This window comes from Vanessa atalanta, chromosome 13 (genome assembly GCF_905147765.1).
Source record: "Vanessa atalanta chromosome 13, ilVanAtal1.2, whole genome shotgun sequence".
In the NCBI taxonomy this organism is placed as follows: domain Eukaryota; kingdom Metazoa; phylum Arthropoda; class Insecta; order Lepidoptera; family Nymphalidae; genus Vanessa; species Vanessa atalanta.
Genome location: NC_061883.1, coordinates 3237511 through 3264148, shown reverse-complemented (window position 1 = coordinate 3264148; position 26638 = coordinate 3237511). Strand labels below are relative to the sequence as shown.

General features: G+C 32.5%; 3 protein-coding genes across 3 annotated transcripts in view; all 3 read left to right on the top strand.

Annotated features, from left to right (window-relative positions):
• Positions 1-20385, top strand: part of LOC125068130 (fibroblast growth factor receptor 3-like) — a 140488-nt gene extending 120103 nt beyond the window's left edge. Inside the window, exons 9-14 of the mRNA XM_047677148.1 lie at positions 7230-7296; positions 11958-12111; positions 15923-16183; positions 16649-16853; positions 19732-19943; positions 20092-20385. Coding sequence (XP_047533104.1) covers positions 7230-7296; positions 11958-12111; positions 15923-16183; positions 16649-16853; positions 19732-19943; positions 20092-20384 — 1192 coding nt within the window. The 3' untranslated portion in view covers position 20385. The remainder of the gene's footprint in view (positions 1-7229; positions 7297-11957; positions 12112-15922; positions 16184-16648; positions 16854-19731; positions 19944-20091) is intronic.
• A 2446-nt stretch (positions 20386-22831) lies between these two features.
• Positions 22832-23497, top strand: LOC125068332 (integumentary mucin C.1-like). Its single transcript, XM_047677437.1, has one exon. The coding sequence runs from the start codon at positions 22832-22834 to the stop codon at positions 23495-23497; it is 666 nt and encodes a 221-aa protein (XP_047533393.1).
• A 2154-nt stretch (positions 23498-25651) lies between these two features.
• Positions 25652-26338, top strand: LOC125068331 (integumentary mucin C.1-like). The gene has a single exon (XM_047677436.1). It carries the CDS (start codon positions 25652-25654, stop codon positions 26336-26338), a length of 687 nt encoding a protein of 228 aa, XP_047533392.1.
• Positions 26339-26638: the final 300 nt, after the last annotated feature.

Below are 26638 nucleotides of genomic sequence, written 5' to 3'. Positions count from 1 at the left end.
AACAAAACATTCATCTTCAAAACATTAGTATGATTACATTAACATATTCAATTAAGAGCTGAGCTGATAATTAAATTCACTTTGTTCTTTCACATTTTAAATACCACTTAAACGGTAATTAAGTACGGACATTTAACTATTTAAATAGTGAGAGGAATAAATGCATATGCCAGTTGTGAATTTCACTTATTAAAAACAAGATGTTGTTTTAAAATTGTAAATTTTCATTGGTTAAATGATTTCTGATTTATAAGTTATTACTTTTTATAGTAGAGGCGCTAGGGCTTAGTAAAGTAAAGCCTGTAAATGTACTGCTGGGCTAAAACCTCCTAAGGAAAAAAGGTAAAAAAGGTTTGGAGTCATTCTACCATGCTACTCTAATGCGATTTGTTGGATACATAATGCTTCAACGCCAAGCATAAGATAAATTATTATAAAAAAAATTTCGTAGGTGCTTACCTGGGTTTGAATCTACAATCTTCGGTTAACGCGGTCTAACCAATACGTCATTTCAGCTTGTGCTTTAAATTGAATTATTAGACGCTATTTATAATTAGCTTGAGTATTTAATCCATTATTCAAGATAATGATTTCCATAAGAATAACCGTAAAGCCTTCCTCGGTCAGAGAGAATCTTGTTAGAATTCATTAAAAACTGCCTATAACCCACAAATTCAAAATAAAAAAAACTCTTTAAAGTTAGTTTAAAAAAAAATCTATAAACTAGTGAGACTATTCCAATGAGAACCGACACGCTATCACTTTTTTAATTAAAAATCGGCTCATCCGTTTCGGAACTACGATGCTACAAAAAGACACACAGATACACACGTTAAACCTATAACATTTTTTTTTGTATCGGTGTTTAAAAACATCGAGATTCATCATCTCAGTCAAGAATCACAATCAGGTTAATAACTTACAATTTCCTCCTCTAACTAAAATTACATAAATCCACGTTTCCTTAATGAATAATATAATTATTAATTAACGCAACTTTTGTATTAAAATATCCTCATTATATAACAAGACCATTAAATATTACGTTCACTTAATGTTACCCCGGTGCACTGTTTCTGCGGCTGTCAATAAAAATGTTGTTTAAAATGTAATGTAGCATGTAAAAATTAAAATTACATTTGATAATTACATCTGTATGAGTATATAACGTATGAGAATACACATGAGCAACAAAAAAGGCAATCCGAAGAAATGGTACGGACTAAAATTCTTTATAACCTATTCTAGTCGTAGAAGGAATAAAGATAAACAAACATAAAACTTACTTAATTCAAACGACTTGATCGTTGCCTTTATTTTAAATATTAAATATGGCGGCGTATCGCAAGCGCCATCTTTTAAATTACGAGGAAACAAAATTTGACAGCTCTGGTGAAGCGTCGTATCGATGGTTGGCGGGAATATTGAACGCCGCCGTTATTGTGGGGTAGTCTGCGACGAATCACCTTTGTTCCTCATAATTTTTATATTGTTTTATTGCAATTTCTTAAGAAAAGAATAAACAAATCCTTATCCTAGTAGAGATGGAGACTTTATATATATAACGAACAGTTCCCCTTAACGACTTATGTCCACTTTAATCTTACTTCCAAAGTTCTGATAACAGCCATCGTCGACATTTTTTATGCAAATCCATTATGAATATCATAGATTGAGCTCTCGACCAATGATATCGCGTCAATTTAATGTCAAATGTTGTTTATTGGTCGGAATAGATTAAAGATGATACTATTTTATACGACATTTTTTTTTGTTTGTTTCGATACAATCGAAATTATTATACTTAGTTAAGTTTTATATAAACACAAATTGGAAAATAACTGAAACCCTAAGGTATATGTCAAAAAGACTATGAATATGAATTGGAAAAACATTGATTAATAATTAACAACATAAAATATTAATACAATCATATTATCCTGATACCTATATACCTTGATATATTATGTACTTTCATTATTTATTCGGTGATAGGGCTTTGTGCAATACCATCTAAGTATCACCCAGTCATCACATATTGTACGGCCAAACAGCAATACTTCGTTTTTTTGTGTTCTGGATTGAAAGGTGAGGACGTCAGTGTAGCTTACAGGCCCAAGGGAAGATCTCAATTCCCAAGGTTGGTGGCACATTGGTGCAATGTAAGGAACAGTTATTATTTATCTTATAGTGTCAATGTCTATGGGCGGTGGTGACCACTTACCATCAGTTAGCTCATTTGCCCGTCCGCCTTCCTGTATGTAATACATAAAAATAAAATAAATGGAACTGTTTCTTTTAACTATCTTAAGAAAAGAAGGTCCTTCGCAAAGGGTAGAGCTATGGTACTTATAACTTTTTTCATATACATATTCGGTATAAATGTGTACACAACTAATGTAAACTCAAACTGAAATACTTAGCTTCGTCTACTCTTAGATATTTCACATTAAAAACGATTTATCTGCTCTTTAAACAATATTTAGCAAATCATTACGGATTACGAAACAGTAACGCCATCTATGAGCCCTTTAGTGTGGGATCGAGGTCAGATCGCAAGATACGTGCCAAGTGCTGCGCAGACGCACCGTGTCCGAGAATGCCAACGCGATGCGTCGCACTGTCGCTTGTGGTACAAAATATAAGATGGTTACTAAAAAATAAACCAGGAATAATAAATAAATAATCTTGCTTAAAATTGAAATGGACTCGAAACACCTGCAGGTTCAGGTATTAACTCTTATATAGTCGAAAATATCCGATGAGCGATTTTTCATCTTTTGTTTGTAAATCGATTTTCTATATCTTTGTTTGGTAGCTTTGACGAGCGTTAGTGCTATAAAATTAGGAATAAGAGAGATACTAAATATTTAAAACAAATTCATCTCTGTTTTCGTAAAAAATTTGACGATCAATATGTTCGAATTTCAACCACAGAGCGAACACTGGTTTTTTTTTTTTAATATACATCAAATAAGTATTATTTACATTAAAACTTAATTAAATTTAATTGGATTTTAAATGGTCACTGTACAAATAATGACCGCGTGGAATGATAACTAGAATGCTAGCAGCATTACCCCCTCAACTGCAATTCCGATCCTCTGGGCAAAATATGAACCAGCCTTTCTGTGGAGGCACACTATTTATAATTGATACACATTTACAAAAAAATATTCAAATACATCGAATATTTTATATTTGTGTGTGTAGACGTTATATGATAGTTTTGTTGTGTCAGACAGCAATTATTTACAATTCCAAAAAAAGCTACAAGTTTATTGGCGGTTTTCTGGCACTTAATCCACGTAATATATAATATAAGCTACTCGTCCCGGATTCACGTGGATACAATAACGGCCTATATACTAGTTTTAGACTGCAGAACAAGTATAAAAAGAAAAATCATTTTTTTTTCGACTAGGAATGTTGAAATTACTTTTCTCTAGTATAAAATGCAGTTATTATACATATAAAGATCACGAATCACTTCACTTATTATTAATGTAAAACACATTAAAATCCGTTGCGTAGTTTAAGAGATCTACGCATACGGCCGGGGGGAAGTAACTTTGTTTTATGCTATGTTGAGAATATGCCTATAATCTTCTAACTTGAATTGGTCTAAATGAATTGTACAGAGTAAAGTCAAAGGGCAAGTGAATGGGACAGATCTAGATATATCGCATTTGGTAATTTCGCGTATTCAGTAACAGGCGGCAACAATATCACTGCTAACTGCGATCTGACTCACCGTTACCTTACGAAAGTAGGTTACGTGTTTAGGTAATTTGTATTGGTGTAGGAATTATAATCGAATCATCTCACACGAGTACGGAGTGAATGATTAAATACGAAATGAGTTCGTGAGTGAATTCTGTAAGCAGGAAAAGCTGAAAGGAAATGTTCCATTATGGTGTGGACTTGAATGTGTAGTGATGAATGTTATATTATATATAATGTATCAGAAGAATTACTTTAGGTGTATATTTGGCTAAAATTAACAGCCTGTAATTGACTCAGTGCTGGGCTGAGACCTCTTCTGGCATTTAAGGAGACTGTTGAGTGCCTACTCCAGCACGTTGTATCAATGCGGATAGGTAGATACAAATGTAGCAATTTCATTAAAATTAGAGACATGCAGGCTTCCTCACGATGATTTCCTTCGCCGTAAAGCACGAGATGAATTATAAACACAAATTAAGCTCTTAAAAATTCAGCGAGGATTGCCTGGGTTTGAATACGCAATCATCGGTTAAATTGTACTCGTTCTAACCTCTGAACCATCTCGGCTCTGTCATGTTTTTTTACTCATTACATATTCTACCGCAAAACATAAATACTTAGCATTAATGTGTTTTGATTTGGAGAATGAGTAAGAGAGACTACTGGTACAAGTGTCATGGCACCTTACATCCCAAAGTTTGTAGAGCATTTACTGTAAGGAATTTACATGTTTCTCAAAGTGCCAATTCCTATGGACGGTGTGATCACTTTCTATCAGGTGGCGGATTCTCTAGCCTAACTTATTTAAATATAAAAACAAAAGATTGAGTTGAACCTTCTCAATGAAGGTATGTATCAGAAAGCAGCAACTGAACGTATAATTAAAGGTAGAGATTAATAGAAGAGAACTCACTACATCTATCAATACTCGTAGTACTCGTATCGACCTTTATACGGCGGCCTTATATAAAAAAATATACCGCTGAAAATAATTACAAAATAAGCTCGCGAAAACTGAGTAACGCACGCCCGGCTTTACGCGCTATCTTTGATTCACCTGCTTATCCACTAGGCCATCTCAGTTCCCATATACAGAATGTTCCAGAATTCGTTCGACATCTTACATAAACATCGGTGATGTTTTTATATCAGTTATACCCAGATATAGTTCGAGTAATATAAATCTAACAACGTGCACTACTAAATAGATTACTAATTTTTTCACACCTTTGCAATCCCAGTGTTTTACAGACTAAACTTTTAATTTATTTAAGGAACTATTTTCAATACATTTGCTCAATTAATTCTGTAAGACACTTCTATAAGACTTCGACGAGAAGTTTTACGAACAATATATACCAATGAGTGACAGCTACTTTAAGACCGTGTAATAATAACTAATTATATCTCCTATTCACCAGTTTCATTGGTAAACTTATATTACCAATGTACAACGCAACGTAGTTCTAATTCTAACAGCTAAAATTAAATCGTTATTTTAAACCAAGTGATGATATTGAATAAGCTTGTAAGTTAACACGACCTCGTCTTTCCCTTGGATCATCATCTTACAAATGAAATTAAAAAAAAATCAAATGGGCTCATTCATAAAAGAACATTTTGATTGTCATGATAGAGTATTCAATTGAATCGAGCAGCTATAGGTCCAAAGATTTTCAAAACGTCGATTCAAAGAAAGAACCAACAAGGTATTCTATAATTACTCTTGTCATTTGAAAATTGAATCCGACAATTCGTTTGTTGATAAATGATTACCAATATATAATCGGATCGTAACTTTCATTGCTATAAAGAAATTATTATGTTGAAGTCTAATAGCTTCTGAGGTAAAATTACAAGGAAAAGTACCTGTCTAATGCAATAAGTCAGATTCAGGAAGGATTGGATATCTTATGCTTATGTTAACGTCGACTTTAGAAATTATAGCTTAAATATACCCCACGATAATCCAAATAGACTTTAAATCTGCACACAATAAAGTCAAAAACCACTCAGCAAATTGCTCATCAATTGCAAAACCAAGTTCTCTGAAACAAGATGATTTAGGTTTTGCGAATTAATGTAAACCATATATAAATGTAACAAGGCTTAAAATTGTTTGGAGATTATAATAACGTCAGCTGTGATTGGTTTATGCGTGTGAACGGACGGTGGGTAAATTATTACGTAAATGTTACGTCACATAGGCCGCGCAAGATGACCTATGACATGTGTATAGGGATGGGACGATCAACAATATATAATAATTAATATCGATAACTATAAAATTACTTCAAGTAAAGCGATCACTTTAATGATACCTTTGATATAGAGATAATATATTTTAACTTGTTATAGTAGCTTGAAGCAATAATTACATTGCTTCAAGCCACGATAATTAAGGTACCTATACTCTATTCTATCCTTAAGAGGAGAAAAGCCAGCAAATTAACGCGATGTCATTGGTCGAAAGCTAATCTATGATATTCACTATGCATTTACGAAAAAATGGCGTTTTGAACATCGACGAAACTGTTATCATAATTTTGGAAGTAAAATTAAAGTGGAAATAAACAGTTAAGTATAATTGTGTTATATCATAAATAAATATATATAAATCATTAACTCCTAGTAGTGCACAATATAGCTGAGTTATTAGTAAATTGAATGAAATACATTAATCTAAGGTTTGTTTATATATTTTCCTATTGCCATTGGAATAGGCTATACTTTAAAATTGTGAAGTTTTTGTTACAATTGTATGAAATGCCCGTTGAAGTAACAGTAATATAACGAACTTACTAAATAATTAACTTTATTTACTGATATTTTAAACTAATTTATGTTCAATTATCGCCCCACGCTGTTGTACGTGAGAGTGTTGGCGTAACTAGTTTACCCTTTCATTGCCGATATTATCGACGGTATGTCACTAAATATTTTCGATATTATTTTATCGACACGACGCCTACACATCCCTAAACTAGCAGTTGCGTGTGATACTGGCTAGTGACGGGATGCCCTCAATGTAGCAACTATTCCAATCCCTTCGCGCTATAATTTTTTTTACATTGAAGTAATAAAGTACCATTTGTAATTTATACTAGAATTATTATGCCTACATATGCTATGTTTAGATTTTATTTTGTTTATCTATTTTATTCATCTTAATTTTTGAGTTCTAATTATGTATTATTTAACGTAAAATGTATTGTTTTTTAATTAAATATGTATTACTGAATTAAGTTCGCAAAATATATTTTAAGTCACATTTTGTTGTTTTAAAATAAATTAAACAGAAGTTAAGATAAAATGAAAGATTTATTTTCTTAATTTATTTCTGTTCCATTATATTCTTAAAAGTATTATTAGTAACAATAAGAAACTAAGTAAAAAAAGACTCTTAAAACTTCGTCGAGAACATCGAACTCTATCGAATGTTATCTTAATTAATTAAATATAAAAACAAATATTTTTATAACAAAAGTATCTTTTATCGACAGAAACAGCGAAATACCATGTCGAGGTCAAATGGAGGAAAGTCCGCTCTACGTTCACAAAGAATTTGAGGTAACTTTTATATATTATATAAAATTTATTCTTTATTATTATTATTTCATCTTTTATATTATTTCTTCTTTTGATTAAATAAAATATTCTGATATATTTATATCGAAGGAAAAATAAATTTCGAATCCCTTTATTATACACATTAATATGTCTAGAAAGCTAATTTAAGGCTTACAGTATTAAGCTTTTTTGAATTTTACGCTCAAATAGCTTGATCAAAAAAAAAATTACCATTCCAGCTTTATACATGTTAAATTGGTGTTATATAGAGTACATGTGTATAATAAATTTATTAAAAAAAGTTAAAAATTGTTAGCACTATTGTGAATGAAACTGTTTCTAAGTGGACTTTCTGTTTATAAATAAAATAAAAAAAAATATATACGTGAATAATTTGATAATTAGATCATCCTTATTATATCGAAAAGTACGGTTATAGCTTCTGACAGATCATAAGAAACCGATCGACTTTCGCCGGCCTTAAAATAAACAATTCCGGCGGTTCGGTGTTAGTACAAATTATATGTTATAAATATAATTTGTAAGGATGTATTTTTTTTTTTGGTTTTCTGTGAGTAAACTTTATGCAAGACGTTTAAAATTTACTAACACATATTTTGTATAAAAAACGATACGTTAAGTATTACCCGCGTATTTTTGGAACGAAGTTCTTTTGCGTTGCTTACAGTAGAGTCAACAGACTGAAATCGTCACGTAAGGAAAATGCGTTACGCCCCCTCCAACCAAAAGCGACCATTTCCTCTCTTTCTTTTTATCTCCCTCTCTTTCTATTTTGTACAGTTTTCTATAATATTATTTGAATTTATTTTATGATATTAGTTTCATTTCACGCGGAATTTCCAATAACAATTTTTTTTTTTAATTTAATTATTCTCAAAATCTGGTAATTTATTAAATTCTGTCTGTTATTTAATACATAATGTACAGGGAAAATAACTTCGTTCTAATCGGGTGTCCAACGTCCCTTTTTATTTTGTATTGTATGTCTCCTTTAATCTTTTGGTGTACAATAATAAATTTTCTATTATATTCTAATATATTTTCCAATCAACAACATAACGGAGTCCTGGTAATCAGGATGCCAATGATCCGAAAAACCCTTTACTAAGTAAGGTATTAAAAAATAATTGAAAAATTTGGTAAACATTTCAAACATGTTTTTTTAACCCTACTTCAGTTCGTAAATCGATAACTTAAAATTATTTTGTAAGTAGATGAGCGGGGATATATGTATATATTAATTACATGAGTTTGCTGTAGTCTTGACCAATTTTGGTATCGGTGGCAAATCTCCTGGGAGACCAGTCAAGTACGCAGGAGATATTATAGTGCACAAGTGTACGCGGAAATACAGTGGCACTCTCTATAGGAATAGAGACATAATCCGATGGAACATATTCGACACTACAGGAAAAAGTTCGGGCGCAGGAACAACGGCTTCACGTGCATTCCCAGGCACGGAAGAAAAGACATTTCTAAATGCCACAATAATAATCATTTTTATCGGCCCGACCTGGATTTTGAACCCAGAACCTCGGGATATGTGGCCTTATTAGAAAAACGAGGCAATCAAATAATCATATACTATAGTAAGTAATAATAGTAAATAATATTCTAAAACTTAAAAGAGCTCGCCGCCTTGTTGTTACACAAGTGTAAGCTAGACGAATTTTCAACTTTTATTTTGCATTTCTTCATTTGAGGTTTCATACTATTAATTAATGTAGTAGCAAATTGCTTTTGTATTTATTTCGGATTGAACAAAAATATACCGTATATATATTTTTTTATCCTCTGAAATGTTAGTGATTCGACAGGAAATTACAAAAAGGAATGTTCAATGTCCTTATAAAGAAAGACACAACTGAGCTATTTTCAGATATCTCATTATCATTTTTATTATATTGGATATATTAGTTTTCTTTCAATTTAGTGTATACAGAAGTCTAAAGATGGGAAAACAGTCGCAATTACTGTTAAAATATCGTATCTTAGATCATGTATATCACGTTAATATATTTGAATTTAAAGCGTGTGAAACTGCGCAGCGTAACTGATTATATAATAATGTTTTGATATACTAAAGCCTTCTTCAAAACGCACTGTGTCTAGTTAGGTTTTGTATTTATTAGTAGTTTTTTTCAGGTCAACATTACAAGAAAAAACCTTTTCCTTTTTTTCTGTTAAGCATTCCAATAAAATATACCCTCATTAATGCACATGCTTCGCCAACTATCCTAATTTCCCAGAAGAAGACCTGGTTTTACCTGGTAGTATATATATACAATAAGCGCTGTTTAAAAACTGTCAGGATAACTCGTGATAGTTTTTAAGCAGCACTTAGGGTTATTATAGTAACCTAATCTAACCCTGATAAGGTCAAGTATCTTAAAATTCACGCGACACTTTTGCAATCCTTACGTTACGCGTAATTAATGCTCGCGAATGATCACGCTGCCTGAGCCTGGGATATTATTATAACTCGAATTTCACTTTATCTATTTTTACTACAAATTAATTTAACTAAACTACTCTTTTGGTCAACGACCTATTTTTAAACTGAATTTCCAGTTTCGATATCGATTTCACGATCCTATTTTTTTGGAATTAGCAGCCCTAGCATAATTCAATCTACACAATTGTAATGCTTACTTTATACTATACATTATATTCATCAGTAGAACACGTTGATTATAAAAGATAAAATCTTACCAAAAGGTGTAAAGTCTTACGTTCTTAGGTGCTTAGGATTATTTTCTTCCTGATAATTAAGGAAAATATCATGAGGAAACCTTTCATATAACCAAGACGCAATACAGAGCTCTAGGGAATAAGCTAAATATCCATCAAATCCAAGAGTTGACAGACGTATCTTACTTATAAAATATGATATTTTAGGGCTTCGTTTTCATTTTGTCAGCGGTTGCGAAATTAAAGCAAATAGTCTCGTGTATGTCTATCAAAACTTATTTTTAAACACAAATTTCTCAAACTGATATAATTTACAACGGTTCTTTATTAAATACGGAATATAAACTTAATTGAAATTAACTACTCCACGGTTAGTAAGTACTTTCACTTTTAAATTAATATCAAGAGGCATTATAAATAAATTATTTTCGTATCTTATTTAATAAAAGTTATAATTTAAAACATTCATTTATTTTACTACGGCGGAGATTGATTTAGATACTGAAACGCGACTTTTATCGAAACATCTACAAGGATAAAATTAAGTATTATTTACTATTACATGGAACAGACGAACTAACATGAAGAGAAACAGAAAGAATACAGCTGTGCGCATCATTCCTGATTGACGAAACAGTTATTTTGTTTTAGAGCCCGATTAAAACTTATATAATCGTCAATAATCTTCAAATTTAAATTATAATCACGACAATGATTTTTCCTAAAATAAAGGTTTCCAAACAGACGTTAATTAAATACATAGGTATATATAGATGCACTTAAATAAAGACGAGAAAAGGTACATTACAGGCAGGCTTTTTAAATCTTATTTATACAATAAAGTAAAGCTGTAGTGTTTGTATGAAAAGAACTCATTACAGAATTTACAAAGTTTTGGATTTTTATTGCCATAGATAGACGATGTATTGACAACGGTTAGCGAATAAAATCACGTTACGACCCAAGAAGTCGTAACTTAATAAGGATGAAAAGATAAAATATTTGGTCCAAATGAAAAATACTTCTAGAAGTCCTGTACTTATGTCATTTTGAAAGTAGCTGTGTATGAATGTGTTTTATTTTCTATAATATTTTGTGTGTGTAGTGTGTATTGATTACATCTGAAGGTAGAGTTTTTGCAGCCCCGTATGTAAGAACTTGCTTAACTCAAATAAAACGATATTTCTTGTGTTTTCTTATTGTATTTTATAATAACAATCGTTAAGTTTACACGGCGCCCAATGTAATTATTATATCTCTCAACACATTATTTCCCGCCATGACGAGTATCTGTCAATGTCATGTTGAAGATTAAAAAGACAATACTATAATAATCATTATAAAAGTGACAGTTACTCGTCTGTGGTTCACAGATAATAACAAATCATACAATATTCAATACATCACATTCTAATGGAATCGTACACGTATGATATTACTTTATAGATCAACTCTTCATTACAAAAGAAACCTTTAAAGTTCCAATAAAAAGATCCCTCGATGCTATTCAAAATAAATCCTGAATACGCTGAAATGTATTTAAAAATGAAAAGAAAAGATGTCATTTGTAATGAGCGAGTATCGAATAACAGATTGAATAGGAATTTGACCGATTTCAGATTAAATATAAAGTAAATGATTTTTTTTTATCTTAAAATACAAAAAAGACACAGGAGCTGTAAGATATTTAACTGTTCGGTTTCATTTGATGTTTGACGATAGAATATCTGACAAGGGGCTGGTAACTACCCAGAAAGGTCTCCACAGAGCCCTACTAGCAAGTACTGGAGAACATTTTTCCAAACATCTAGAGCATTTGATATCACTCTTTACTATACTTTCTTATATATTCTTCTTTACTTATATTTTCGTTTTTACATTCTTCTTGAGTTAATCGTTGAAACGCTTCAATAAATTCATTAAATTCAAATGAATTAAATTTGTTCCAGACAGGAGATAGTGGCATTGATCACTTTGAAGTCAGTCGGTCTCGTGTACACCTTGGCGCACTGATAGGCAGCGGTGCGTTTGGACGTGTACACGCTGCTCAACTAGACATGGCGGGCGGAGAAACTATTACAGTGGCTGCCAAAATGTTATCCGGTATATTATTTATCATTTGTTTTCATTTGTATTCTACTAACCTCCAGCTTCTGAAACACTGAACAATCGTATTAACTAAATTGACTTCTATTCGTCATCTAATGGTGCAATTTTCCCATTTATCAAATCCGCAAGCAAGCAATTGTCGATTATTTTTCTAGAAAAGGCCAAAATATTTAGTTATTGAAATCTACCTTAATCTAATTATCACGTGGTCAACGATTGACGTATTGAAATAAATAATTTATATGAAAGCTAATTTTGAATCATCATTTTTGTCTTGGTCTAGCTAGCCGAATGCTTTGCTCAATGCTTCAGAAACTGACATGGACCATCTAATGGAATATCACGAACATACAAAACCGCCAACGTTTTTCTTTATGTCATTGTATATGGCCCAATGGCAAATAAGCCACCTGATGAAAAGTGGTCACCACTGCCATATAAATTGACATTGTAAAATATAAATCTTTCCTCAGCATATAACAAATGCACCACCAATTTGAGAACTGAAGTGTTAGGATTAGTTAGTTGTACAATCTCTACTTGGTGGTAGGTCTTTGTGCAAGCCTGGGTAGGTACCACCCACTCATCAGATATTCTACAGCCAAACAACAGTAGTAGTATTGTTGTGTTTCTGTTTGAAGGGTGAGTGACCCAGTGTTACTACAGGCACAAGGGAAATAACATTTTAGTTTCAAAGGTTGGTGGCGCATTGGCGATGTAAGGAATGGTTGATATTTCTTACAGCGCCATTGTCTATGTGTTGTGGTAACCACATACCATCAGGCCTATATGCTCATCCGCCAACCTATGCCATAAAAAAAAATCTTTAACCTGGACACAACAAAACTAAAACTATTACATCATAATATCAAGATTTAAAGTTAAATTATTTTGGTTTGTATTTCTTATTGATATTCGTATATTTTGAATTATTTGTGCAACTTCAGGCATAATATTAGCAAAAATCTATAATCGTATTTAAATTTTTTGACGCTAAAAATTAATCGATTCTATCTCACTGAAATGTAAATGATGGTTGCGTCTTAGTTCATGATAAATATCATGTGAGCAATGTCGATAAAAGTTCTTACAATAACATCGGGTTCACACGGTCCGATTTTAACAACATTTGTTGCTCAACAAAAATTTAAATCGAATTTGAATGAACATGTTCTAAATGCTTAATAAAAATCTTGCAACATTCATAACCAAGATGAAGATTAGTGGAGAGTTCATGACGAAATTGCTTTTATTGAAGTTTTTGTTTACATTCCAACTGTGCCAAGTGAGCCAGCATAACTTCAAGCACAATGGAACATCTTAGTTACCAATGTTGGTAGCACATTGGCGATATAAGGAATGGTTATTATATTTTAGAGCGCCTATGTTATTGATGACCAGCTACCATAATTTGGCCCATTTGCTCGTTCGCCAAAAGATTACATAAAAAAATGTACCAAGATTAAACAGTTCAGATGTTAGATGTTCAGACGGTTCAGACTTTCAATTTAGCAATTGGTCGAATAAAATTGACTCCATATAATTGAGAGCAAAATTTTTCAGCCCTTTAAATATAAAGGCCCAAGTAAGGCACATTAATAAATACGCACAATAAGATTTGGCTCCTATTTTAATAAACTTACCTATTATTAAGAGTTAACATATTTTATCTAATTGAATTGTTTCTTTGGCATAGTGCCGCTAGTACAATAAAATTATCTTGAACTGAATTTGAAAAGTACAGTACCTCTTTATTTAATTTACACAATGAAAATATTTAATTAATACTTTACAGAGCGTAATTAAATATTTACTTTAAGCGAACGATAATCAATCCTTGGTTCGTGGAACCAAGGTGGTACACGGTGAAGTATTCCAAGTTTTGAACGAAGTTAATTACAGTTAAAGTCTGTTTTAAACTTAGCGTTTACTAGTCTTTAATAAAAGTTGCACTTCCAAGCGTGGGTGGTTGCCCCGTGGAACGAGTTCTACATGAAAAAATACAAGCCTGCGAATGCTTTTGCTGGTTTATTTTCCGACATCATATGGGCGGTTGAGGTTTACTTGCTTAACCCCCTTAACAAAAATTCTCTTATCTTACGACACTCACGGGTAAAGATGTGATGGCTCCATGGTCTATTCTAGTCTTCTGGAAGACTGGTTAATTTAATTCTTCTCATCGTATCATTGAATTCCTTTAACAAATTATAAAAGGATAGTATCCATATTCAAAAACGTTTAGGACCACTGCCTTGTAAGTTTAAAATTAATAATAATCCTCAAACATAAATTAACATAAAGCAACAAACCATTTAACGTCAGCTTAGTACACATGCTTAATGAATTTCGCTTGTTAGAATTACCATTACATAAGGATGTCTAGGAAATGAAAGTGTGACTATCCCGGGAGTCACGTTGGACCGGTTTAATTGCCTTGTTCCGCTTTTGACGTTTATTTTTATTTCAATTATAATTCCATTCTATATGGTTATATAATAGCTGAATATTATTAATACGGAGACTGTATCTTCATAATATTCTTTATCTGAACAATCGTTTCTTTATTTTTGCAAAGGAGTCTGAAAATTAAACAGCAATTCGCAATTCGAATCGAAAAAAGGCTATATCGAAATCTTTGAATTCAGCATATTATATTTATACAGTAAAATACAAAAGTGAAGTAACTATGAGTAAACGTACCACTACTGGACTAATGCCTCTTCTCCCTTTTTGATGAGAAGGTTTCGTGCTTATTCAACCACGCTGCTCGAATCCATGTTGACACATGTTCTATTTTTTTATCCGAGACTTGGAAAATTTTCTCCCGAAGTTTTACTTCAGCGAAGTTGAGACTTATTATAGTCAAAAATAAAGGACATGTGGTGATATGTTATGTTATGTTATGTTAGTGTTGCTGGCCTGGTTCTCAACGCAAATCTTAAGCTTAAGATCTCAAATTTGGAATTTCGATTCGGGTATTTTGAGCCACCAATGGAACATCTAGGCTCGTTTTTAGATTACCTTAATACTGTGCAACACTTGAGACACACAAACTGTCCCTTCTTTAAACCTAAAATGTGAATTACTTATCTATAAAAAATGCTATTGTACATTAAACTTTTTTTGTTGAAGATAATTAGTAACTATGTACATTATTTCATTAACGTCTTGTAATTAGTCAGTACAAGACATTATTAGTATTATAAAACATTTTTATTGTTACGAAATTTGATTCATTTTAATTATAAAGTAAAGGAACTATTACACGACTTAGTCTTGTCCGTTAATTAAAACTTCTCCAAGAGGCTTACTCTTCGTTAAATTAATGAAAGATAATTATTTATTATTATAATATTTTAAATTTAATAAAAGTGTAACAAATATTTCAGAGTGTACGTAAATAGCGAACTTTAACATTTTAATTGGTAGTTAAATTACACTCATTATGTTTTATCTTACAAAAGAAAAATTGGCAACTAAAATAACATTATCATAAATAGTTAACTATCATAAAATTCGTGGTGAGTTTCTGAAAAAATGTAATCAGTGACAAACACAAAAAAAATCAATTGTTTGAGACAAATTGGAATGAAGGATTTAAAATTTATTTGTATTCTTATAAGTATTAATTTATGTCCTTATAATTTAACCACTAAAGTGCCGTGCCACTGCCGCAGGAGACATGACCTTTAAATTCGCAAAGTTAGTGGCACATTGGTGCCAATTCTTTGGGCATTGGTGATGACTAACCATCAAGTAAAGTATTTGCTGGTTCGCCTAACCATTATAAACAAAACTATTCCAGATAATGCTACGGAAGAGGAGATGCAAGACTTCCTTCGAGAAATAGCCATGTTGAAACATGTCGGTTCGCACAAACATGTTATCAGGCTAATAGCGTGCTGCACGCGGCGGTCTCCACTAATAGCTTTATTAGAACATGCTCCAAGAGGGGACTTACTCACTCTCCTTCGAGCGGCGAGAGGAAGACGGTACATTGACGAACAAAAGACTAGTGAATCAATTTCTGAACGTGGCGCCAACGGTCGACCGTCTGAAGCTGACAGTATGTTTTTTTGTTTTTTTTTTTTTTAGTTAGTACATTTTGCGTTTATGTTCCATTAATAAAATATCTTAATTAAACAAAAATATAAAAAACTCTTTAAAAGTTAGCCTTTATATTCCTAATAATAAAAAAATCTCTTAATATTTATTTTCCAAATTCCTGGTCATTTTTGTGCTACAATAACTTTCAATAACAATTTGCTAATATATTTTAGTAGGCGCTTAACAGAAAAAGTCTAGGAAACTTTATTAATTATACTATTACGATTGACTCTTAAGTTAAATAACAAGATTATTGCGAAACAAAAATATCAACTAATTGAATATAATAACGGATCATGTGAAACTTTAGGCAATCTTTCCAATGTAAATAAATTAACTTGATTTTTATACTGTAAATAAATATTATTAACGTAAAATTTAATGCTAATTCCTCATTCCAATGTTATTGCTATTTTTTTCTCAGCGGAGTATACCAACCTGAGCGATTCCGATCCTCCTATTTGCGGTAATTCGGAAGACAAACTGTATATTGATGCTAATCAGCCAAAGAGCAAGGATCACTACGTGGCTGAACCAGCATTACAGCTGGATAGCGCAACGATGCGCGAATATGCCTTACAAGTAGCACTAGGCATGCAACATTTAGAGGAACGGGGTATAACGCACAGGTAAGGTCCTCCTTATAATTTATCAGGTTTACTCGTTAAAATCCCACACCTAAGCAAATCTTTCCTTTTCTTCTTTTTAAATACAATGTTTCAAGCGAAAACCACGACTCTGATTAGTAGATAATTGATATATCAGCAGAATCATCATACATAGAATCATGCAGGTTTTCTCAAGAAAATTTTTTTATCAAATGGTTTTTGTTAAGCATAAGATAGATAACCAACCCGCATTGGAGCAGCGTGGTAGAATATGCTCCATACCTTCTCATCAAAGGGAGAGGAGGCCTTGGGCCAGCAGTGGGAAATTTACAGGCTGCTAATGATAATGTAAGATAGCTTACCTGGATAAAAAGAGGAGATCTAAGTTACAATTAACTAGTTTTATATGTTTAGATCAAAATAAATTCAAATTGTTCTGATTACATGTACTATGTAATAACATATTACTATTTTTTCTCTTTGATATTATTAACATAATTATATTCAACCAAAGATTTCGGGATATTCCATTAATTAGCTCCGTTATAATAACTAACTAATTAGCGAATACATCGAATTTTCTTTATATTTGAATTAATAAAATAAATTTTCTCGTTGATGATTCTTATATATAAATATCTTTTGGTATTAAAATTATTAATATTTGTTTTTTATCAGTAAGATATTTTTAAATATGCTTAAAGACAATTATATTATATCAAAGTATTTATATTTTACTGATAACTGAAAGTCTATTTCAAGTTCGTAATAAGAACTTTAAGAAATGAAAAATTTCAAATAAATCGTCTGCGTGAATTGTCTGATATTTAAAAAATAAATAACTCGACTATCTCTGCCTTAGGGGCGAAAGCCCGAGAATTTGACAATATTTTCTCAGAAAGCCGGGGGTTCATGTTCCCGGCTTTCCCGAAGCAAATATTTGATTTACCGTTAAGCACAATCATGTTACGCAAACAAAAGGAAAATGTTCCGTAATCCTGACGTGGCTTATAAAAAAGCTTACTTTATAAATATGACAATACTGTTTTTATTTTTTTTGAAGTTCCACCTGAATGGGTAACATTTCATCGTTTATCTATCGCGAAACAGAGTGTATCTTAATACATAACATAACATCTCATTTCCCAAGGTTGGTAATGGTAAAATTTCAAACGGCCCCAATGTTAATTGTGACCACTTACCATCAAGTGGCCTAATTGCCAGTCCACCTACCAATGCCACAACAAAAAGATATCTAAGTTCATATGGTTGTTCATAAGGGTGTTATCCACTCAACACCAGGTGGTATTGATTTGTATACTTAAAAAATAATTTTTTTTTTAACATCATAGAATGGTTCTTAAAACAAATCTACACAATTTCGAAACGGCTTCTGAGTTTATTTTACTTTTTTCACAAGTTAATTTTATCTTTTCTAAAGTGTTGATAGTGTTTACTTTGACTATGTATGGTGTAAGTGTAACATTTTCTATATGGAGAAAGTCAATTTAAATTTAATTTGAAATCATAATAGATTAAATATATATATATTTGAATTCATAGAACATTATATTTCATATTACTTATCTTTTATATATTTACCTAAGTCGCGAAATCTTTTAATGGCACTGATTTTTACCTTTTTTATTTATTTACAAAACCTACGGCCGTAATAGTCATTTCTTTGTGTAGGCTTTTGTCGTGAAAGTGTGTTAGTTTCGGTGATGCCAAAACAACCACAGGAGCAGTTATGGGTTAATACATTCCAGCATCTTTCATTCGATTGCTTTGAAATTTTGAGCAGGGTTGACAGATTCTGGCTTAGTACTTGGCACGCGAGTCTTTTTGATATTTCGAAGAAATAAAATAAAAAGGCATTGTATCGAATGCTCTGCACGAACTAGTTTCAAATAAAAGGGTCGGAACTCGGAAACTCCAAAAAAGTAAAACACTCGTCTAAAAATCTTTAGACCTATTTAGCTTGTTAAACGTCGCTAAGCAACGGTTGCTGGGTTATCGAATTCAGAGCAGAAATCCACAAACCTTCAGAGATCTTTGAGCGTTTGAGGAAAAAAATACTCTCATATCCTCAAACTAAGACTTTAAATCGTATGTGTCTTATTAAAATAATTGAATGCTAAAATTTTTTGGACATAATGGTTTATTCTGTAAGTAGGAACATTAACTATAATATTTTTATTATATTAAAAGTACTACGTATTATATTGATCAATGGATTTGTTGAGATACAAATATATCCTACTAACGAACATATACTAATAACTATTATCTTACCTATAAAATATTTAGGCAGCTCCGAGACAGACAAAATGTCAATTTTTTTGGGTCTTATTGTTCTCTACAATATTGACGTCATAGCTATAGCCTCCTGCTACAATCGTGTTTCTTTATATCCTTATCTAGAGACATACTTGTAAGACTATCAATTGGAGTCCTTACCACACCTCGTTAAGCCCTTGCACATGTTACCTAGAACGACTCGAACTCTTTCTATCTCGAAGATACTCTTCAAACTACAACTGAAAATGTAATGAATAATAGTAATTCATTGCCTACCATTTCTAATTGCCGTAGCCGTTAATCTAATGTTTAGTTTCCCGGATCAATAAAAGAAACTAAATATTTACTAAGAACTAGGGCACATTTGTGCCCTATAATATGTGCTGTGCACTTGACTAGTCTCCATAATGAGCGCGATCATAACGATTGATCAATCGGTCAGGAGGGCATCGTCATCATTAATATAATAAAATCTTTCAAATTATATTGTAAAATTAATTTATTGCATAGAAATATAATTATCCAAATATTACATTCTAAGCGAATTAATATGGTGCGTCTGTTCGCCCTAATTATACTTTGTTTTACTACATTTCAGGGATCTTGCTGCTCGGAATATTCTAGTCGACGGTGCTGGAGTTCTGAAGGTTGCGGACTTCGGCTTATCCCGTTCAGGAGTGTACGTGCACACCCGATCCCGACCTGTACCTTTAAGATGGCTTGCTCCAGAGGCGATATATAACTCAAAATATTGGAGTGCCAGCGATGTTTGGGCTTTCGCTGTTCTGCTGTGGGAGATTGCTACTCTAGGTATTTTGAAATGAAGCTAATTGATCACGTTGTTCAAATCTCGGAAACAATAAAAACAGCACTTTTGCTTCTTATTCCTTCTTTAAATACGTTTAGTTTAAGAAATAAAGTCAACAAATTATTTATATAGCGTTCTCTATTTTTCTAGGTGGCTTCCCCTATGCTGAATTAAGCAACCGAGAAGTTCCTCAATTCTTGACAGAAGGAGGGCGACTTCCAAAGCCGGCGCGAGCTTCGCCCCGTCTTTACCAACTCATGACAGAATGTTGGTCCGAAAACGCCCAAGACAGACCAACATTTTCCGAAATCGTCGAAAAACTGACGGTCCAACAACAATTGTACGTTGATCTCGACTGTGTATTCCCTCCAATAGAGGACAACTTCACCACCCTTAGCGATTACGATTTCACAAAACAGAACGACTTACATGTCGATCGGTGACCTACTTAAAGACTGAATAATATTATTGTTGTTATTATTTCCATTGTTTTACATATTAAATGTACGTAAGCTCTAATATTGTTTTTGTTTCAAAAACATATTGTTGTAGTCCTTTCACGATTGTATACAATGTATACTGTGTGAATTATAATATGTATTTACATATACTAATTTATGAAGTTTATATCCATGAATAAAAAACTTTAAAAATATTAATTTTATCATTAATATCTTCATTTTTATGTAATATTCATATCTAATACGATGAATATTAGTGGTTTTTTTTCGTGCATGGGAATTGTTCAGCAAGGTATGTGAAATTTTTACCCACTAAGACCTTAGTGATTGCCACCCTCGTCACGGATCGGTATAATTAGAATTAACTTGACTCAAGATATTTTTATTAATTATATGCTTTAACAAGTACTTCTGAATTTTATCTTTGAACATTATAAAAACTGGACTGAGTCGAAACTACGGGTTCGTTTCGAAAAAATCAGCTGTATCTCTCTTTGTGTAAATTTCGTTACTCTCTTCAGAGGAGGAAAGTAACTGGTGTCAATCTTGACCATCGGGTATCTTCGCACCCAGGCTAGGGAAAATACCAATATACGGGAGTGTTCCTGATCATACTTAATAGGGGATAGGATCTCGATCCCACTTTTTCTTTACCCACTAAAATATCTGCGATGGTATAACACGGATTCAATTGAAAAAAAAACATAAATTCGCCATCGTCTAATACATCTAAAATATTAAATAACATTTTCATATTTAATTGCTTTGTTTATAAAAAAAAAATGTCATAAAACTCATAAACTACAAGTAAATAATAATAAATCCTCTCTGACTTCACTAGCCATTGCTCACTTACTTGCCTAAACAATATCATCGCCACAAGAATTTTTGGTCACGTCGGCTAAATTCAAAAACTAGCGCAGGAGAACTTAATGCGCTTAATGCTATCAGCATCCTAATTCCGATCTACTTGAGAACAACGTGACAGAAAAACCATTATCTTTATATGAGCTAGTTAAGATTTTAAACTAGGCATTAAACGAAAGACATCAGTCATCACAGCGTTTCACAGTTAAATATATTAAAACTAAGCGTGCAAGCGCGTAAGCGTATCCCCTAATAATGTCGCGTCAATACTCCTCAGGATTTTTTAAGACCACACAAGTAATGTACTAATTACTAAACTAACTGACGGAATAAATAAAATAGTAGTTAATACAATACTTTCAACGTTATGCCTACTTTAGGCAACTAATGAAATACTGAAAAGTTTTATCGAAATTATAGTGATATACAAAAAAATATACAATAATACATGAACAATTTATTTTGTATTTTTATGGCTCTTGATCGACAGTAAAAGTAATGCTCAATTTCAAAATAAATATATTCTGAATTACATGTTTTACAGTTTTACAGTCATGATTGTAATGTTTTTTGTTGCATCACTTTTTCGGACTAACAATGTCCAATATAAATAAATTGAAGATTTCGAGTTTAAAAATTAAAAAGTAAGTTTTTTCCCCTTTTTCTATTAAATAGCACATCGCTGCTGATTGTAAAAATCTCGAATTACATATGTACTAGTTTGATGCCGACGACTCTTTGATCGGTTTAGGCCACAATGGCCATTCCCAAGAATGACAATGCGACTGTACAAGTTTTGCTGATTATAGTACACCATTGTGTCAGCAAACAGAACTGTAAACCATATTCCCTTACTGGCATAATCTGAAAGAACGGGAAATCAATCACGACCGGATAAAGTTCACGCGCAAGGTCAACGGTTCCCGTGATTTGCCTAACACGAAAATATAAATACTGCTATTTGCAGACTCCAGTGTTTTACTAAATCTTAATGAAAAATCGCAATAACCTTTTACTGACCCGATCCAGAACTTGAGCACAGGACCTCGGGATCTCTTAACCTTATAAAGTAAGCATTAGACTATATGACATGTGTACTTGTTTTTATTTATCACTTTAATATGTAGTTTGAAAATTCCCTTGTACATTATTTACTACAAACAGCAGATGAAAAAAAATGTTTTTTTTTTTTAACTCTACTGTAATTAGTACACATTTTTGAATACGCCCTATTGCTCTAACAGTACAATAAATGTAAAGCAAACGAGATCTGCTAGAGAGAACACGAGGTCTTTATGGGAGGTAACCAATCCATCCGCAAAAGCGTCCCAATCGAGCGTTGTTAGCCGACCATATTATCTGCGTAACCTTAACTTTTACCTACGTCAAGTGTGTCACATGTTAATCAAATTTCTAAATTAGATAACATCTTATATATGTGTATAAATGACTGTCTATTCTAACTAATATTCTACCTCTCAAAGCAACACAGCAAAAGTAATAATCAGTGTAAGTAAACTCTAACACTCTTTTATTTACTCTTTATGTGTAAAATTACAGACATGTATAAGGTATGTTTGAAAATCGTTCTAATATTCAATTTTGGAATATTGGACGCAAAATGGCCAAATCCCGAAAATGACACATTGGTATTCATCGCCAATCCTGTGGAAGCCGACATGCCAGGTCACTGGATACCATTGAGCATAGTAAAAATTATGTTATCAGGATCCACTGAAAATGGTATAAAAAAACTAGCCTATATTGAAACAGTATCAGTAAAAACTACAGCAAGAATGACGACAACAGAAGCAACAAGCACAACGACGCCAACAAAAACAGAAACAACATCCACGCCAATGACAACAATTATAACAACAGATGAGGTTCCTTCAACGACTAATCCTACAACAAGTACTACAACAACAAAGACAACACCGCCACCACCACCACCAACGCAGCCTCCAGAGACAGAAATGACAACTACTGTAACAACTACGACACCAAAAACTACTACTGAAGCTTCGACTACGACATCTTCGACACCAACGACAACAACGACCCCGACGACGACGACAACAACAACCCCTACAACAACCACCATTACAACAACTACCACACCGACAACTACGACACCAACAACTACGACTCCGACAACTACAACGAAACGAGGCCCAAAACGAGGCAAACCAGTGACAGACAGTCACGATAACATGAATAATAAATAAATATATATTTTCTTTTTAGCTGGAACTTATTTTATATAGATTTTTGATCGTATTAAAATAAATAAGCATTTTATACTAATAATATCTTCAAATAGTGTTTTATTTATATTTTTTAAAATTACCTGTCCGTGTTATACGTAAGCGCCTTTAAAACTCATGAGACAAAAACAGTCATTTGGACGAATAAAAAATTATTAGGCGCTCTTACAAGGTTTGTTATTTGCACGGTACATATAAAACTTATTAATAAGGAACTACGTTTAATTTTTTTTTTTTTTTCAGTTCCTTTTACTATTATTGAAATTAAATTATTTTTAACGCAAATCCATTGGCAAGTCAATTTCAAGTAAAAAATTAAATGTTGTAAACAAATATTAAAATAAAACTGCACAAATAACGTAGAATGTTGCCAATTTCTAAAGCTCGCCAGATAAAAAATCGTTTTCGCAACCAAATTGAAAACCGTAATTATGCAGAGCAAACTATCATACTTTGGTTGCTATAATTTTTTGTCTTTTTTTTATTTTAAACAAGATATAAATATGAAACTAAATAAATTTTACATTTTAATTATTGAAACTATGTAATACCGGTTTTGGTGTATTGCGAAATGAGCAGTCGCCTTTAGGCATCAGAACAGCTACGAAGGCCGTCAAAAAGCCGTCAAAATCTTTTTGCAAAAAAAAACAGTGACCTTACTCCCTTTGCATCCATTTCCCTCCCTATTACAAAATAATTATCTAGCAACCTATTTATATATTATCTAAAAAAAGATTCCCAGTGTATCAGTGTATTCAACAAAATTAAAATTAATATTATTCATTAAACGAGCATATTATTTATATCGTATGTATGTCACAACAAAATTGTCGCCTACTGTGGGCTTCACTCTGTTAGAGGCTCAAAAGAGTTTACTTGTTTGGTCTAGTGATCTAGTACCACAGATAAATTACCCTATGAGCCGAGATGGCCCAGTGGTTAGAACACGTGCATCCTAACCGGTGGTTTCGGGTTCAAACTCAGGCAAGCACCACTGAATTTCATGTGTTTAATTTATGTTTATAATTCATCTCGTGCTCACCGGTGAAGGAAAACATCGTGAGGAAACCTGCATGTGTCTAATGTCAACGAATTTCTGCAAAACCCGCATTGGAGCAACGTGGTGGAATATGCTCCAAACCTTCTCCTAAAAGGAAGAGGAGGCCATAGTCCAGCAGTGGGAAATTTACAGACAGATAATGTAAAAAAAAAATTACTCTCTAGGACATTCTAAGGTCACACAAACAATTTTCTAATCACTGAACTAAGAATCAATACAATAATAGTCAACAATACATTTATTACAATACAAACAAATTAACTAACAGTTACTCTTAACTGCCTCATTAAGGCAACTAACGAAATTCTGAAAAGTATTACTAAGTTTATAGTAATTATACAAAACAAATACAATAATACATGAACAATTCATTTGGTTTTTTTTTTTATGACTGCCGATTGACATTAAAAGTAACGCTCAATTTCAAATTCAATGAAAGCTATATTCAAGAATCATGATTGAAATTATTGTTACATCACGCGTATCAGACTAACAATGTCAAATATAAATATTTTGACGATTTCGAGTCCTAAAACTAAAAAGTAAGTTTTATTTTCCCTTTTTCTAATCAATAACACATATGTACCTACTGATAGTTCAAAATATCATATGTAACAGTTGGATGGTGATGATGACGTCAAGGATGACTAGCCAAATTTACAGGCCATACTATAGTGTAAGGGTAGACGTAATCGTAAATTATATGATTTTTGCGAAACTTTAACCGTTTACGCAACGCACGCAACGGAATCTCTTAAAGGGAATCATTTTGTCCCGTTTTTCATTTTTCATTGATTGATTAGGCTTCTACTGGTCAAAGCGAGTTGGTAAATAGGCTATCTAACACTGAAAGATTTTATCAAATTGGAAAAGTAGTAAGATGAGCGCTTTCAACCAATCAAACAAACTCTTTAGCTTCATAATATTAGCATAGATGATAATAAAACAAACACACATCATATCATATACACTACGCTTTCTTTTATCATTTTCATTATTATTATATTTATATTTTCAGAATTTTACTCTTTATCTGTTAAAAATCAACGACTGACATGTTTAAGTTATGTTTGGAAATTACTGTAATAATTATTTTCAAATTTGGAATATTGGATGCAAAATGGCCAAATCCCGAAAAGGACACTTTGGTATTCATAGCCAATCCCGTGGAAGCAGACATGCCAGGACACTGGATACCATTGAGCATAGTAAAAATTATGTTACAAGGATCCACTAAACATGGTATAAAAAAATTAGCCCATATCGAAACAATATTAGAAAGAACTACAGCAAAAATTACGACAACAGAAGCAACAACCACAACAACAACAGAAACACCATCCACGCCACTGACGACAGTTATAACAACAGAGGGTGAGGTTCCTTCAACGATGACTCCTACAACAAGTACCACAACAACAACAACGACAACTCCGCCACCACCACCACCAGCGCTGCCTCCAGATACAGAAACGACACCTACTACAATAACAACGACACCGACAACATCTACTACTGAAGCATTGACTACGACACCAACAACGACCCCGACGACGACAACGACCCCGACGACGACAACGACCCCGACGACGACAACAACCCCGACGACAACAACGACCCCGACAACAACGACTCCTACAACAACTACCACTACAACAACTACGAAACCGACAACCACGACTAAACCAGGACCAAAACGAGGCAAACCAGTAACAGACGGTCACGAAAATAGGAATAATTAGATACAAAATAAAATAATTCTTCGTTTTGTCTACAATCAATTTTATACCAATCACAAGTTTTGAAATAAAAATAAATAAATAATTTATAGTATTAATCTTTTAATAGAACTTCTATGAAGTGTAAAATAAAAAAAAGGCAATCTGTTCGGAAATATTAAATATTGCACAAGTGTACATGAAAATCATTTTAATTAAATAAATTGGTAGATTGTTGCCAATATTTTAACGCTCACAGATAAAAAATCGTTTTCGCAACAAAATTGAGAACCGTAATTACGCAGGGCGGCAGCAGACTGTCAT

Coding starts and splice junctions, on each gene's coding strand:
- LOC125068332 (XM_047677437.1), top strand. CDS start 22,832: ATGTATAAGGTATGTTTGAAAATCGTTCTAATATTCAATTTTGGAATA.
- LOC125068331 (XM_047677436.1), top strand. CDS start 25,652: ATGTTTAAGTTATGTTTGGAAATTACTGTAATAATTATTTTCAAATTT.